The sequence below is a fragment of the Mauremys reevesii genome, linkage group 2 (genome assembly GCF_016161935.1).
Source record: "Mauremys reevesii isolate NIE-2019 linkage group 2, ASM1616193v1, whole genome shotgun sequence".
In the NCBI taxonomy this organism is placed as follows: domain Eukaryota; kingdom Metazoa; phylum Chordata; order Testudines; family Geoemydidae; genus Mauremys; species Mauremys reevesii.
This window is the reverse complement of record NC_052624.1, coordinates 101517663-101532079: the sequence shown is the minus strand read 5'-3', so window position 1 is coordinate 101532079 and position 14417 is coordinate 101517663. Positions and strand designations below refer to the sequence as shown.

At 42.3% G+C, this 14417-nt stretch overlaps 1 protein-coding gene across 10 annotated transcripts in view; it reads left to right on the top strand.

Annotated features, from left to right (window-relative positions):
- TNS3 (tensin 3) overlaps positions 1–14417 on the top strand; it is a 350809-nt gene that overhangs the window by 264181 nt on the left and 72211 nt on the right. For all 10 annotated transcript variants that reach the window (XM_039523944.1, XM_039523943.1, XM_039523948.1 and 7 more), the window contains 3 exons: positions 11699–11868; positions 12241–12367; positions 12464–12547. In XM_039523944.1, coding sequence (XP_039379878.1) covers positions 11699–11868; positions 12241–12367; positions 12464–12547 — 381 coding nt within the window. The remainder of the gene's footprint in view (positions 1–11698; positions 11869–12240; positions 12368–12463; positions 12548–14417) is intronic.

Genomic DNA, 14417 nt, shown 5'->3' with positions numbered 1-14417 from the left:
TAAGTAATTATGTGTTAGAAAATGCAGTTTAAAACTCCAAATTTTGGCTATGGAAGTAGAACACAGTCTGTTTTAACCAATTTAATTTCTTTTTCATACATCTGATACAGCCTTCTTATTTTGTTCCTGCATAATGGGAATCCCATACAAAAAGAAAAGCCAGGTTGGGAGTCCTCTAAACGTCAGGTTTACAGTACATGTGTCAGTCTGGACTCTTTTCTAACGTGTGATGCACATTGCACAGATTTGTCCAGACTTTTCACTAACACAGATTCTGGGATCTCTTGATATTTAGTCTACAGGTCAAGATTCCTTTCCTCTGTATCACAAGTTTGGTGTGTTCTATCTCTGTCTTGCTACCTTTCTGGGTAGGTGTGGATGTGATTGGTGATTTCATGGGATATAGCAGCCTCTTTTGTGAAAAAGTGGTTTTCTCTTAATTTAAACTCTAACAAGCATACCCAGTTTCATATTTACTGATTTTCCCTGAAAGATTCAGGGTTTTGAAAAAGCCAGTGTTTAGATTCTACCAATTTTTATTCACCCAAATTTTGGCTTTTAGGACCCAGGAATTTTTCCCAGGGGAAGTAGATGAGGCTGTGCTGGAGGACCAGGATCAGCAGGCCAGTAGCAGTAGCTAGGGTCCTCACCTGGGTTGTAGGACAACACCTAGCACAAGCGCGCCCCCCCCGGACTGAGAAGGGATTTGGACATGGATCTGCTGCCTCTCAGATGAGTGCCCTAACCACTGGGCTGTGGAATATGCTGCTGTGAGGTTCCTTCAGTCTCCCTTGTTGAAGCTGTTGCATTGTAGATAAATGATTTTTTTTTTTAAATAGAGCAAGGGGAGTGGATCCTGGGTCTCCCACTGCCCAGGTGAGTGCAGAGACATTTTCATGTTTGCTCTTACACCTTCACTCTGGTCCAGTCGTTCTTTCATTAATTTATTCACAGTGGAACAGCTTCAGCACTGGGCCAAAGAGAGAGCAAGCAGCTGAGAATGTAGGCTTATCTCTGGGTCTTAGCACACACTCCTCATGTTGGCATCTCTCATTGGCTAGCTAGCATAGGCAAGGCACTGCCATGCATGCTGGCTTTTGTGAATCCCTTCTGAGGCACCCGTCTCTCTCCCCACATTCATCGTATGCAGAACCTAGTGACAAACTGAGGCTTTGTGAATCCCAGTGATTTTCTAGGTTCCTAAGTTTCTTTGTAATTCTAGCCTTGGGAAACTTTGGACTAGATTCTGCTTTCATTTAGAGTAGTTTTACACCAGTGTAATGCCATTAATTTCAGTGGGGTAACTCTTGGTTACTGCTTGTGTCAGTGAGACCAGTCTCAGACCCATAATATCATGCCCACTCTGATAACGGAAATGTTATTTAAGGGGTCACATAAACACAGTTAGGGATGCTCAGTAATGATTCTAGATGATGACTAGGGGCAAAGGAGCTTCAAAGAAGAAAGGCTTTTACAAGGTTTTGGGGCTACAGTAGGCTTGAAAAGTCCTTTTTTGCTTGCTTGCTTTCTTGCTTGCTTTCTATAGAGAAATGTAATAATTTGTATGCTGGTTATTTATCTCTAAACAGTGCCTGGTTTTATTTATTGTGCTATATATAAATATATATATATATATATATGGTAAAAATCCGTTTATTGACATTAAAAATCATTGCATATTCTTAGGGCGTTGCTTGGAGGTTGGGGGAGGGGAGGGGTTGTTTGAAGGCCAGAAGAGGAAGTTAAGGAAACATTTATTTCAGGTTGGGTCCCTATGGGTATAGGTTGTAGTTGTTTGATTATACCTTGTATGTGTTCCAGTGTGGGGTGGTAGATGTCAACGGGGTGTGCGGTCGGAGAGGGTTTTATTTCTATATTGAAGCAGGTTCTCCAGAGGATTTGGGTGGCCCATTCCATGGTGTGATCTACTTCTCTGGTGGAGTGTCCTTGTTTGGTGAAGGTGGTTTTGAGTGTGTTGAGGTATATATTCCAAACTTTCTCCTCAGAGTATATTCTGTGATAGCTGAGTGTCTGGCCATAGATAAGATTTCTTGGTGCGTTTGGGGTAGTTACTGGGTCTATGAAGGTAGGTGGGGTGATCCTTGGGTTTATTGTAAATAGTTGTCTGTAGGATTCCATTGCGGAAGCTGATCATGGTGTCCAGGAAGTTGATGGTAGTGTGGGAGTGTTCCAGTGAGAGTTTAATGGATGGGTGGTGATTGTTAATGTTGTGGTGGAGATCTATCAGGGAGTTTAAATCATCTGTCCAAAGGATGAAAATGTCATTGATGTATCAGGTATATAATTGGCTTCATAATGCATTTGTCCAGAAATTCTTCTTCAAGGTGTCCAATGAAGAAGTTATCATATTGGGGAACCATCTAGTACCCATGGCTGCTCCCATGGTTTGAACAAAGTGTTTGTTGTTGAATGTAAAATTGTTATTGATGAGGATGGAATATCTGAGGGCTGTCCATTGTCTTGTAAATATTTGAGATAGGCAGCTATACCATAATTATGAGAGATGTTGGTATATGGGGAAGTGAAATCCACGGTGGGAAGGATGGTGTTCTGAGGGAGGTTGGTAATGTGGAGTTTGTTGAGGAAGTCGGGTGTGTCCTGGAGGAAGATGGCCCTTTGTGCAGTGAGTGGTTTGAGAATGGTTTTTATGAGTCCCGATATTCCTTCAGTAAGAGTGCTGTGACCAGATATGATGGGTCTGCCTAGGTTCCATTATTTGTGTATTTTGGGAAGCATGTAGAACGTCCCTGGGATGGGTTCTTGGGGAATAAGAGTTTCTCTTATTTGTTGTAGAGTTTCTCTTGAAGCTGTTTGGAGAAGGATTTGATGATATCCTTAAATTCCTCAGTAAATTGTGGTGTTGGGGTCTTCTTTGAATTCTTTATAGTAGGTGGTGTTGGAGAGTTGTCAGTTGGCCTCCTATAATAGCAATAATAGGCATTCAGATCTTTCCAATTGTCTATGGGTATGTATATAGTCCGTTGTGGGAATAGGGCTCCATGGATTATTTCCTTTCAGTGAGTGGAAGGTTAGATTACTAAGGATAATAACTTTACAAAAAAGTGACTAAACTTCTGAAATGTAAGGCTCAGACCATGGTATTTTCATGTCACTGGCTATATTTCCATAGCTTGAGGCTCAATGCTTTTAGTATTGTCAAAACATGGTATTTGTCATTTAGCAACATAAGATTTAAATATCTTCAGAGAATAAGATGACATTATTCAACTGTGGAATTATTACCCTGGAAACTGCATTTTGTCGGATTAGATGAAGAAGTATAAATAGGCAGTTGTAGAGCAGAGCATGTTCTTAATAATATTTGGATTTCTCAATTAAATTAACCTTCATATGCAAACACCACCAAGTTCCCGGTATTGTATTACAATTCATGCTATATGTCAGATCTCCTCCACAGTAGCATCACATACCTAAAAAAGGATTTGAACCAAAAATTGCCACGTACAGTAGTTATGGAAGAGGAAGTACTGGAAGTAAGTCTCCATTGGAAATGTAAGTGCTTTAGTATTGGAAGTAAGTCTCCGTTTACACCATTCAGGAATTTCATTTAGGCAGTGAGTTACAGTGTCCGGAGAGAAGGTCTCTCGTGTCTGTGCAAAAAGCACTAATGTTGATTTTTTTCTTCGCCTTGTCAATTCTAGCTTAAGCCTGTAATTTTTTATAATCAACGATATTTTATTGTGTCAAGAAAGACTTAATGCACTCCAGCTGTGCAAAACACAGGCTGAAAGGTGCTAATGAAGAAACCACTCTAAACACACATTTGTTAAATACATAAACCACATATGCTGAATTATATGGCATAGGAGCACTTAAAAATTATGGCAGAGTTTAAAACTTTGAACCAAATACAGCTTTGTTTCCTTGAGATGACTTTAAATTTAAAGACAGTTGACAACTTTAATGGCTAAGTATAAATCAACAAAATTAATCCATACTGTAAAAACTTGATTTGTGATTGTTTGTTTATTTGTGACTAGATTAAAAAAGCAAGATTAAGGGAGTTTCCTGCATTATTTCTGTGTGTTTAATTTGACCTATAGCTTCATTCCACAGTGGTGACCACTAAAAGATTTTATAATTTGGGAGAAAGATTCTGAACCCCCTTCTTCCTGCTCAGTAACCTTTGGTAAAAATTTATCAAGGAAAATAACCTCAGTGTAACCTCTCTATTGTAATTTGCTTTGTAAAAATAAACTATAAATTAAAGACAGTTTTACAGTTGAATTTGGAAATGAAGTTGGTAGTATTTTTATTTTTACATATATATTTTATAAGCAATAATTTAACGTAGATGTATGTCCTTAACTGGAAAACTACAGTGTGTGTGTGTCACTGTCTGTATTTGTGTGTGGTATGTGTACACAAGTGGGAGGGGAAACCCTGTCATCTGATTAAAGGTGCTGAATTGGAATATAGCACAAAGGGGTCCTATTCCATGGGGTCTACAGAGGGGAAAATTCTATATAACGGCTAAAAATTATTGTCATTTATTTGTAGTGGCAACCCGGGGAAAGTGAACATTAAGCGATTTTCAACAAAAGAAATGCTGTTATGCCATTGATTCTCGTGTGAGTGGTTTGGTTCCAAACATACTGAAAACAGTTGTTCAAAGTGCCCTTTATCAGGTGTAATTAGCTTTCCTTTGATAAATTGCTCTTGTTAAAAGATTTTTAGAAAGGGAAAAGTGATACTTAGTAATACTTAGTAATGTAATGCTTAGTGTCCAAGAGGGAAATTATCCCCTGTGCAGGGGGGTGGCACAAGGCCTATGTGCCACTCACATCCCATTTAAATCCTCAAAATAGGGCTTAAAAGGGGTACAGACCCCTCTGCAGAGATGAATTTCGCCCCCAAATGAATAAAAATTTGTTTTTTCACCCAGCTTTGTTCTTTTTAATGATTCGTTCCAAAAATCCAGTTTCAGAACAAAGAAGATGAATTTATACAGTTGCACAAAGCCCACTGAAGTTAAGGACTCCTCTTAACTTTTCTGGGCTTTAGGTCAGGCTGTTGGTTAACTGTTTTCATAAACAGGAGAAAGCTTTTAAAAGTTGGTGGTGTCTGGCAGAACTAAATTTTCTCTACCTTGATGCTCTGTGCCGCTGAGCTGTACCACTGCCAGCTACAGTGGTCACTAATAAAAAGTCATCCACAGTTAGTTCCTGTTGTAACTATAAGGACAATTTGGACCTCGTGATTATCTTCCCCTGCCTCCCAATGGAAAACCTAAGGGAGAAAAAATCATTGCAAGGGTCTTCCTGAAGAATGTCCTCCTGAACTGGTCCATCCAAAGGTGATAGTATTGTCTTCCTTGCACCCCTGTACAGAACTATCTTTGGGGCTCGCCCACAGACCCTGTGGATCAAGGGGAAACAAACAGGCTCTGTCTTATCTCAGTTGTCGCTGTGGTACAGTGGAGTGGCATCTTACACGGGAGTTAAGTTCTAAAGTCAGTGCAAGTGCGTAAGGCGAAAATCACGTATAGTCAAAATTACCCTTGAAAATCCCTTAAATCGCCCATAAAGTACAGAGTACTGTACATGGTTTTGTGTATACAACCCTGTACAGTAATATGTATAATGCATACAGTAATGTACAGTATATAATAAAGAGTACATATGCAATATATAATTTTACAGTACTGCATTTTTAATTACAGGGGATAATTACAGGGGGTCGTCAGGGCTTATGTCAATCCAGGAGACGGAGGTGACGGAGAGCTTGGGTGATGGAGAGCGAGTCGTAGACGAAGTGGTTGGCTCTGGTTCAGCTCGAGAAGTTGATTGCGTAGGCTCATCTGCTGCTGGTTGTTTTTCCTTGAAAAACATGGTGATCGGCAACTGTCGCTGTTGTCTCTTGAGCTGCTCAAACATTTCTTGATATGTCTCAAATCGTCCGTAATACTACGTGTGATTTTGAGGCTTTGTTCCATAGAGGGATTGTATTCAGAAATTACATTATTCAAGTGTTTTGCTGCTTGGGACACTTCAGCAAATGTATGAAGATTCCAACTTGCTGGCTCTTCCTGTTTGTCCTTATCATCTTTGTCTTCTATAGACGATTTTATCGGTTCCTCTAACTCTTCGTTAGTCAATGTTTCTCTGTGGCTCTCAATTAATTCTTCAATTTCTTCCTCAAGGATGTTGATGAAGCCATCACCACTCACTTGCCAGGCCACCTGAACAATGCGTTTCACTTCTTTGTCAATGGTCAGGAAACCCTTAAAATCATTCACACATTCTTTCCATAGGTTTAGCCAACATGCATTGACTGTTTCAGGCTTGATTGCATCCATTGCCTGTTTAATATAAGTGATGCAATCAGCAATGTTGAAGGACTTCCAACACTCCATCACATTAAGATTGGGATCAGCATCCATAGTGCTACGTATCCGTGAGAACGTAAGCCTCGTGTACATGGCCTTGAAGCAGCGAATCACGCCTTGGTCGAGAGGTTGGAGGATGGAGGTGGTATTGGCGAGAGAAAGATGACTTCAGCGTCATTATGTGCAAACCGGAGTGCCACAGGGCGGCCAGGAGCATTGTCTACAATCAGCAACACTTTAAAGTCAAGTCCTTTCTCTTCGAGGTACCGCTTGACCTCCAGAATGAAACACTTGTGGAACCAATCCAGAAATAATGCTGCCATCACCCAAGCCTTTTTATTTGACTGCCAGAACATAGGCAGGAGATTTTTGTTCTTGCCTTTTAGGGCACTGGGATATGCAGCCCTCTAGAGCAAGCCCGGCTTTATTAAATATCCAGCCACATTGCCACAAAACAACACAGTGACATGGTCTTTAGCTGCTTTGAAACCAGGGGCTTGTCTTTCTGATTTCGAAATGTAAGTGCAGTTGGACATTTTTTTTCCAGAAGAGCCCAGTCTCGTCAGCATTAAAAACTTGTTCCAGAAGATAGCCCTTTTCTTCTATTATTTTCTTTAATTGTTCGGGGCAGGCTTTTGCTGCCTCTTCATTGGCAGATGCAGCTTCACCAGTAGTCTGCACATTTTTTGAGGTTGAAGCGGTTCCTAAAACTGTTAAGCCAACCTTGGCTGGCTTTAAATTCCTTCTCATCAGAAGGCCGTCCCTCTTCGGCGGGAGGTTTGAACAGCGCTTAGAGGCTAAGAGCCTTTTCTCGCAACGTGTTGCCATTGATAGGCACAAGTTTACGGTTCACGTCTTCCAGCCATAAGTTTAATGCCTTTTCAGTCTTCACTGAAGTCTTATCACGCACCTGGCTCATCACCTTAGCAGTTATTGGAGCACTTGATGCCACAGCTTGACGAATTTCTCTCTCTCAAATCTTGATGGCACGGATGCTAGATTCATTGCTGCCATATTTACGTGCCACATTGGAGACCGACATATCATCTCTCAATAAGTCCAGCAGAGCCAGTTTTTCCTCCAGCGCTGGAACAGATCGCTGTTTCTTCGGTTGAGCACCAGATGAAGTAGTTGGCTTGCGTTTAGGGGCCATGTTGTATGAAAAATACATATCTTTAAACACTAGAATCACACTCAGCGTGGCGAGATGCTCACACTGAGAGGCATGCGGGAACTGAGACCAACTGAGGGAACAGCAGATTCATGTCTCCCATCTCATGCTCACTCAGGGGCATACACTCATTGGGTGGAATCACCCGCACTATTGATAGGTATCTTGTTGTTTTTCTTTTTTTTGCCAAGTGCATATAGTTGAATTCGCATAAGTTAAAAGCGCGTATGTTGTGACTCACCTGTAATTGACAGTAAATGTTGACTTTTTAATGGTGATAATTGTACATGGGATAAAACAGAAACCTAGCTTAGTACTATGGAATGAATACAGTTCTTGTAGTTTAGCCCGGATAACTACTAATGCATCAAGTAAAGCAATGCTGTTCACCAGCCTTTCAGACAGTTTTTTTAAATGACCATAATGCCATTTGGTAGTGCTCCAAGAAAGCTAAGCAGTTAAAATACCACAGATAAATTTTTAACCCCCAGCCGTCCTACTGTTAGATGTATCCTTAGCAAAATGATAACCATCTAGCACTGGTCTGGTGCCAGTTCCGAGGTACACGATTATTTGTTCTTTACAAAGATAAATAATATCTGCATCTAACTGTGTGTGTGGTGGGGGGTGGGAGACAAACGGTATACAAAAAGCACTCTCAAAAATAAACACACACTCCTGGGATAGGTCTGAAGCTCTGCCAAGATTTTAAGACAAATTATAAGGAAGAACAGTAAATGAGGTGACCAAAGGAAGAATTATTCCAGCAGCTCTTGACTCTGAGCATTTTACACTATGTTAATTGAAGAATTCAATTTTTTTTAAACAGATAATCATAAATAAACAAATGCCTGATGCCTTAAATGGGGCAGCTTTCGAAAAGCTTCATAATACTGTTCAGGACAGGTCATCTTCCTGCTGCACGCTCTGCTCACATTGCTCCTGTAAATTCCTTCAATGGCTTTTCCTTTCTTTCATCATTAAATTCAAGATCCATGCTAGCTCCCATTGCATTCTACTCCCCATCTCTCTCCATTTGTCCCTCTGGTCTAATTTAAATAAAGTTTTGTTAATATCAGTCATAACATTAAATCACTTTTAATCAAAAATAGCAAACATTTCCATGTAGAATTTTTCCTCATGTTCCACAAGGTGGAGTCCTGGAGTTTACCTACCTAGTTCCAGAACTTTCACAGTTCTGGACACACGTGGTAGAGAAGACTAAAAATGGGTCTTTTTTTCAATAGTTTTCACAGAACAACTCTGGATTCTCACTGCAATCTTTTCTTCTTCTTTTTAAACCCATAGCTCTGCCAGAAGGTTAAGACCTATAAGCTATATGTCAGACGAAGAGCTTGTAACCGCTGTGATTGGATATTCTGGGGAAGTTTATAATGTATGGGTTTTATGACACTCACAAGCTCTGCAGGTTATGCTGACAAAATGTCTAACTTCTATGAAGTCTCTGTTCTTATCAGATATGCACAGGTGACCCTCTGCAAACCACATTTATGGCTTTGTAGAAGTTACCTTATTAATCTCATGGAAAGTCCCTGATGAAATACAGCTCTTGTTAAGGTTATAAGCAAAATCCATTCAGCCGTTTTGAGGTGAAATGAACATAAACCACCCTTTATTCAACTTTTAAAACAAAACAAGGAAATTTCCAGTGCAAAAAATATGTTCAGATTCTAGAGTGACGTTAGTAACTCCTTAACTAATTAGTTGATGGCTGGAATAGAGAAGGGGCACCATGCAGCATAAATGCTCAGTAGTATCACTGTAGGAATGACAATGACTTATTTGGTGAAGAGTCTGATCCTACAAAATGCTGAGCACCCCTATAGTTTCAGTCAGGACTGGTGCTAGCCCATTGGGGTCCCTAAGCAGGAATATTTTGCCATCCCACCTCCAATACTAAAACAGGCAAATTCTTATAATAAAAAGCGAATAGGGGGGGCCCTTGACCTGCTCAGGGCCTTAACTAGTTGCTTAGTCTGTTTATGCCTAGCCCTGGCTCTGGTTCCAGTAGAAATTTTGGACACGTTGGGATCTTTCAGAGGGCACTTAGCATCACTCAAGATTAGTCTGCAAAGTGGTTATAATTCCCTGTCTGTGAAGTTGTAGATTTTCAAAGGCACAAAGGGAAATTAGGTGCCTTGGAAAGTCAATGAGAATTGGGCACCTTCTGCCTTTGAGTAAATGATAAGGGGAAATTGGGCCTGTAGAGGGAGATTTTCAAAAAATATTTTTTTTCTGCAATTATACAGTCATGGATTCTAGCTCGAGGAGAGCAAGTTTGTTTCTAAAATGTTGAGTTTAATGGATACATTCTTTTTGTGACGTGGATCTTTAAAATGTGAGCAGTATTTCCATTTTTTTAAAAAGTCTTAACTATTTTTTAAAGTTGAATTTAAAAAACAGCTTGTTGTAGAATCTTCAGATTTAAATAGATGAGATGAAGCTGTGTGTGTTAGAATGTTTTGGGTAAGCCTGGCTGCTAATTTTAGAAGTTATATGGTATGGGTAGGATTTTTCAAAAGTGGTCAGCATTGACCTAATTACTGTCACTGAAGTCAATGGCAAAACATTCATTGATTTCCATGGGAGCAGAGTTGGGCAACGCTAAGCCCTTGTGCAAATCTCCCGGTATAATTTATGGGAGACATTCTGCCTTCGATTATCAGCCTCCAGTTTCCAGTGATGTCAGCAGGAGCTGCACGTGTATATTTAAGCAGAAACTGACTCTTAATTCCTTATGTATTGCACTGGGAGCCCAGTCAATGTTTTAATGTTGCGTAAAATATTCTTTTCCTGTGTTTGTGATATCAGGCATGGTTGGCTTTTTTTTTTTTTTTTGAAATGTGTATGGATGCACTGTGGTCACGCCTTGCTACCCTAATGAAAGTTAAGATATGCTGTAGTTCAAACTTTTCTGCTGTCTGCTGGATCTCATTCTTCTGTTATTGCCAGCAATTTCAGACTAGAAAATGGATGTGTCCATAAAGTGCATTCTGTTTGGAGAATGCATATTCCAGATCCAACTGCTCATTTAGATGTAATGCACTGTGTCAAATCCCAGTGTGAGTCTGGCACTGCTCACTGCTTAGGATGTCTTTTAGAAGTCCTTTCTTGCCCCAAGCAATTAGATTAAAGTTGGAAACTATCACAGAAAAGCTTAATCTCAAATGATGCAAAACAATCAAAATAGGCTCCCTTGGAAATTCAGAAATGTTTTATGAAGTATTTTAAGAGACATCTTTAGACTTTTTAGGAGTATATGCCATTTCAGTCGCAGCACTCAGTAGTATCTCAAGTACTGCATTAGACATTTATACTTTTTGTGCTGACTAATCAGCAACAACTCCTGCAGCATCCTTTTGGTGTCTTGAATTCCCACAATAATGATGAAATAGGGATTGCTTCCAATAGCCACTTTCAGAATTTTTTTTTTTTTAAAACAGATGCTATTCCTCCCTCACCCCCTATTATCATTTTACTGTCTTGGTTTATTCTGCAATGTTCCATTCCTCAATCGTCAGAAGGATGTGACTTTTCTTTGCTACATACATAATAGGGTAGCTATTGTGAATATTTTTAGTACAAAAACTGTAAATGCACCATATTTGATTATATACATAAGAGCTAGATTCACCCTTGGTATCAGCAGGGCACGGGGCCTCTAGTGGCTTATCTGGGAGATCACAGCCCTGGGCAGCAGCTATGACTTCACCTCCAAAACCTGGTTAGCATGTCCAGAAGGTGTTGCTGTTGGATACCCTAAACAACCTCTACTGGTGGGATTCCATCCACAGATAAAACTGACCTCTCCCAGCTTAATCTTTCTAGAAAGGGCAGCAGTGGAAATACTGCCCAGCCTTCTAGAACTCAGAGCACCTTGAAACTACAATATGTAGCAACCTGCGCCAGCGAGGCTGAATCTAATCAAGCATCTTCCTCTGTGGTTATAGGCAAGTAACTGGGAAACCTCACGGGTGACTGAAGACTGTCAATCACTATTGTTAAAGATATTGTGGTAAATTACTTGACTGGCACCATTTAGCAGGCCTAATGAAACTAAGATGTTGTGTATTTATTTATTTATTGTTGTATTTATTTATTATTTATAATAATAATTTATTTATTTGCTGCAACAGGTTCACCAGGAGATGAGTCAGGGGGAAGAATAAGGAAGTTAAGTCTTGGACAGTATGACAATGACGTTCCAGGGCAGCCATCATATACCAGGTGTGGCTGGATGAAATCTACTGCTATAGACCAAGCTGTAAATCCAGGATCACTAATTGCTGTAGGGGAGACCAAAGAGGTAAATAAGAAAGAATTATTCAAGATGGGGTGAATGATTGGCCAGCATAGAATCCCAAATTCAGGAGCACAGTCGGATTACAAATTCCCACATTGATAAGCGGAAGTTGAGCATATTATGAGGTTTTGTGCATGATGTGCCATCCCTGACAGTCACTGGATGTAAGAAGAACAGAACAGTCATATTCATCAGAAAAAGGCTTTAACATAGACTTGCACGTGTGTGTGTGTGTCCGTCCTGAGATCTCTCCATTGTAAAAGTGGATCAGATGATATGAAAACTTGTATAATCTGATGAAAAATGGCCCACTGTACTGCAGAGACTTGATGGGGTTTACCACACACTCATTTTGCTGCTTTTTGCCTCTTCTAGATGGATGTGGCACGTTACCAGGAAGACCTAGATGAAGTAGACAGGGGAATCTTCTCACCAACCAAAAATGAGAATGAAGCTGTTCCACCAACCCCAGCTTTTCCAGTGTCACCAGAGACACCATATGGTGAGGAAACGTCTTCATCATTTACTTTTAATGAATGTGTTATTTTAGCATCTCAAATTTATAGAAAAGGGTTATTTGTTTTTCTTTCTCTTCCAGTGAAATGCCCCCCACATTACCGCCAAATGAGTCCATCTGGCCAACAGATCAGTAGCCCGCCTGAGATGTACAGAACTGGGCATGGTAAGAACCATACTTCTGCTTTTCCTTTAGAAGACTCCCAAAGGCCCAATGTGCCTCATGTGGCCTTGTGCAGATCATCTGCAGAGAGAGATAAAGTTCACCCTCGTTAAGTACCTCTGTGCGGTGCCAGAGCAAGCAATTGATAATGCACAGTCATCATTGTGCCTGCACAATAATAGAGAATTTACTAATCTATCAAAATAGCATTATCAGATTTTGGATATGATTTTTACAATTTATTTAGGCACTGGCTGCATGTGAGGAGAGCACCATAATTGTCATTCCTCTGTCAAGTGATGCAAAGGATGGCTTTGCTCAAGTCAAATCGCATCCTAGTCAGTTCAAGGATATTATTATGAGTTTGTTGTTGCAGTATAATATAGATGTTAAATAAACAATTTTCATATTGCATGGTTGTTTCCAATAGATGATTGCATAGGGAAAGGGGGAGGGTCTGTCTAGTGTGATCTTGTTATAAATGACCAGAAGAGAATCCTCTTGGTTGGTGTAATAGAAGAGGTAGGGCCGTGGGGGCTCAGGGGGCCAGGCAGCCAGGCCTCCTCCTACGGCCTATCAGTCTCCGGGTTTCTGAAGTTTTGGGGTTCTGCCCCTCAAGCACAGCCTAGCTCAGGCCAAGCACTAGCTCAGCACACCTCAGGCACAGCTCAACACACAGTCAGGCAGGCAGCAGGGCAAAGCCACTAGCAAGCAGTTCAGCAAAGCACAGCAGCAGGCAGGCAGGCAGCAACACAGTCACTAGTTCAAGCCAGCAGCTCACAGCAGCAGGGGCAGCAACACTCCAACACAGGCAGCTCAGCTCCTCACAGCAGGGCAGCAAGCCAATCTAGCTCAGTCAGCAGCCAGGTCAGGTCAGAGCAACAGCCAACCCCAGGGTCCCAGAAGCAGGATGGCTCACAACAGCAACAATAACAGGCTCAGGAGGGCCCCAGGCCCAGGCCAGGCATCACAATAGCCCACATCACAAGGCTCAGCAGGTCCCAGCTCAAGGAGACACACAGTTCCACAGTCAGGGGCTCAGGTCCAGTAGCAGGAGACATGAGGTCCTCAAATAGAGCACCAGCCCCAGTAAAGTCCAGAGCAGGTCAGCAACCCAGTGTCAGGTCAGCCAGCAGTAGTCAATAGGAGGTCGTCCCAGCATGGCAGGAGCCCAGGGAGGGGCAATAAGCCAGGTGGGTGCTCAGTCAGTGCTCCCAGGAGCTCAGCAGCGCAGCAGAGCAGAGCAGCAGAGGCCAGTCAAGTCAGTCAGGGCACAGCAGCAGCAGGCAACCAGGGCCTCAGGGCAGGGCAGCATAGCTCAAGGCACAGGGGCAGGCTGGCAAAGTGCAGGCTTCTGGCAGCCTGCTGCAGGGCTGGCTCAGAGGGGAGGCTGCCACCCGTGAGTGGGGTGGGTGGGGGGGCCCACCCACCCACCTCCTCAGTGTGCCCCTGGCCTAACTAACAGCGGCCGGATCCGCTGCAGCTGCAGGCAGTGGGGATCAGTCGCGCGACATGGGGCACATGGGTGCCATGCGTGCACAGGTTCGGCTACCCCGGGCTGCATTCCATCTCCCCTCTCTCGGTACCTGCTCTCGCGCTGGGCTGGGGCGCGGTCGCGGCGGGTCCCATACCATGGGCTCCTCGCGGAAGTGTGAGCGTGGGCTGCTCCTTGGGTCTCTGGACAGAGGGCGGCTCGCTCTCGGGCTCGGGGTGGGCCGGGGGCAGGCAGGCGCCAGTCCACCACCTCGGTACCTGGGGGAGAGGAGTCTGTCGTCTGTCCGGTACCTTGCTTGCTGAGAGGAGCTTGGTCGCGTCCGGTCTTGCCCTTGCCTGGCAGGGCGTCGCAGGTCAGAGCCTGAACAGTCCCGTCCGC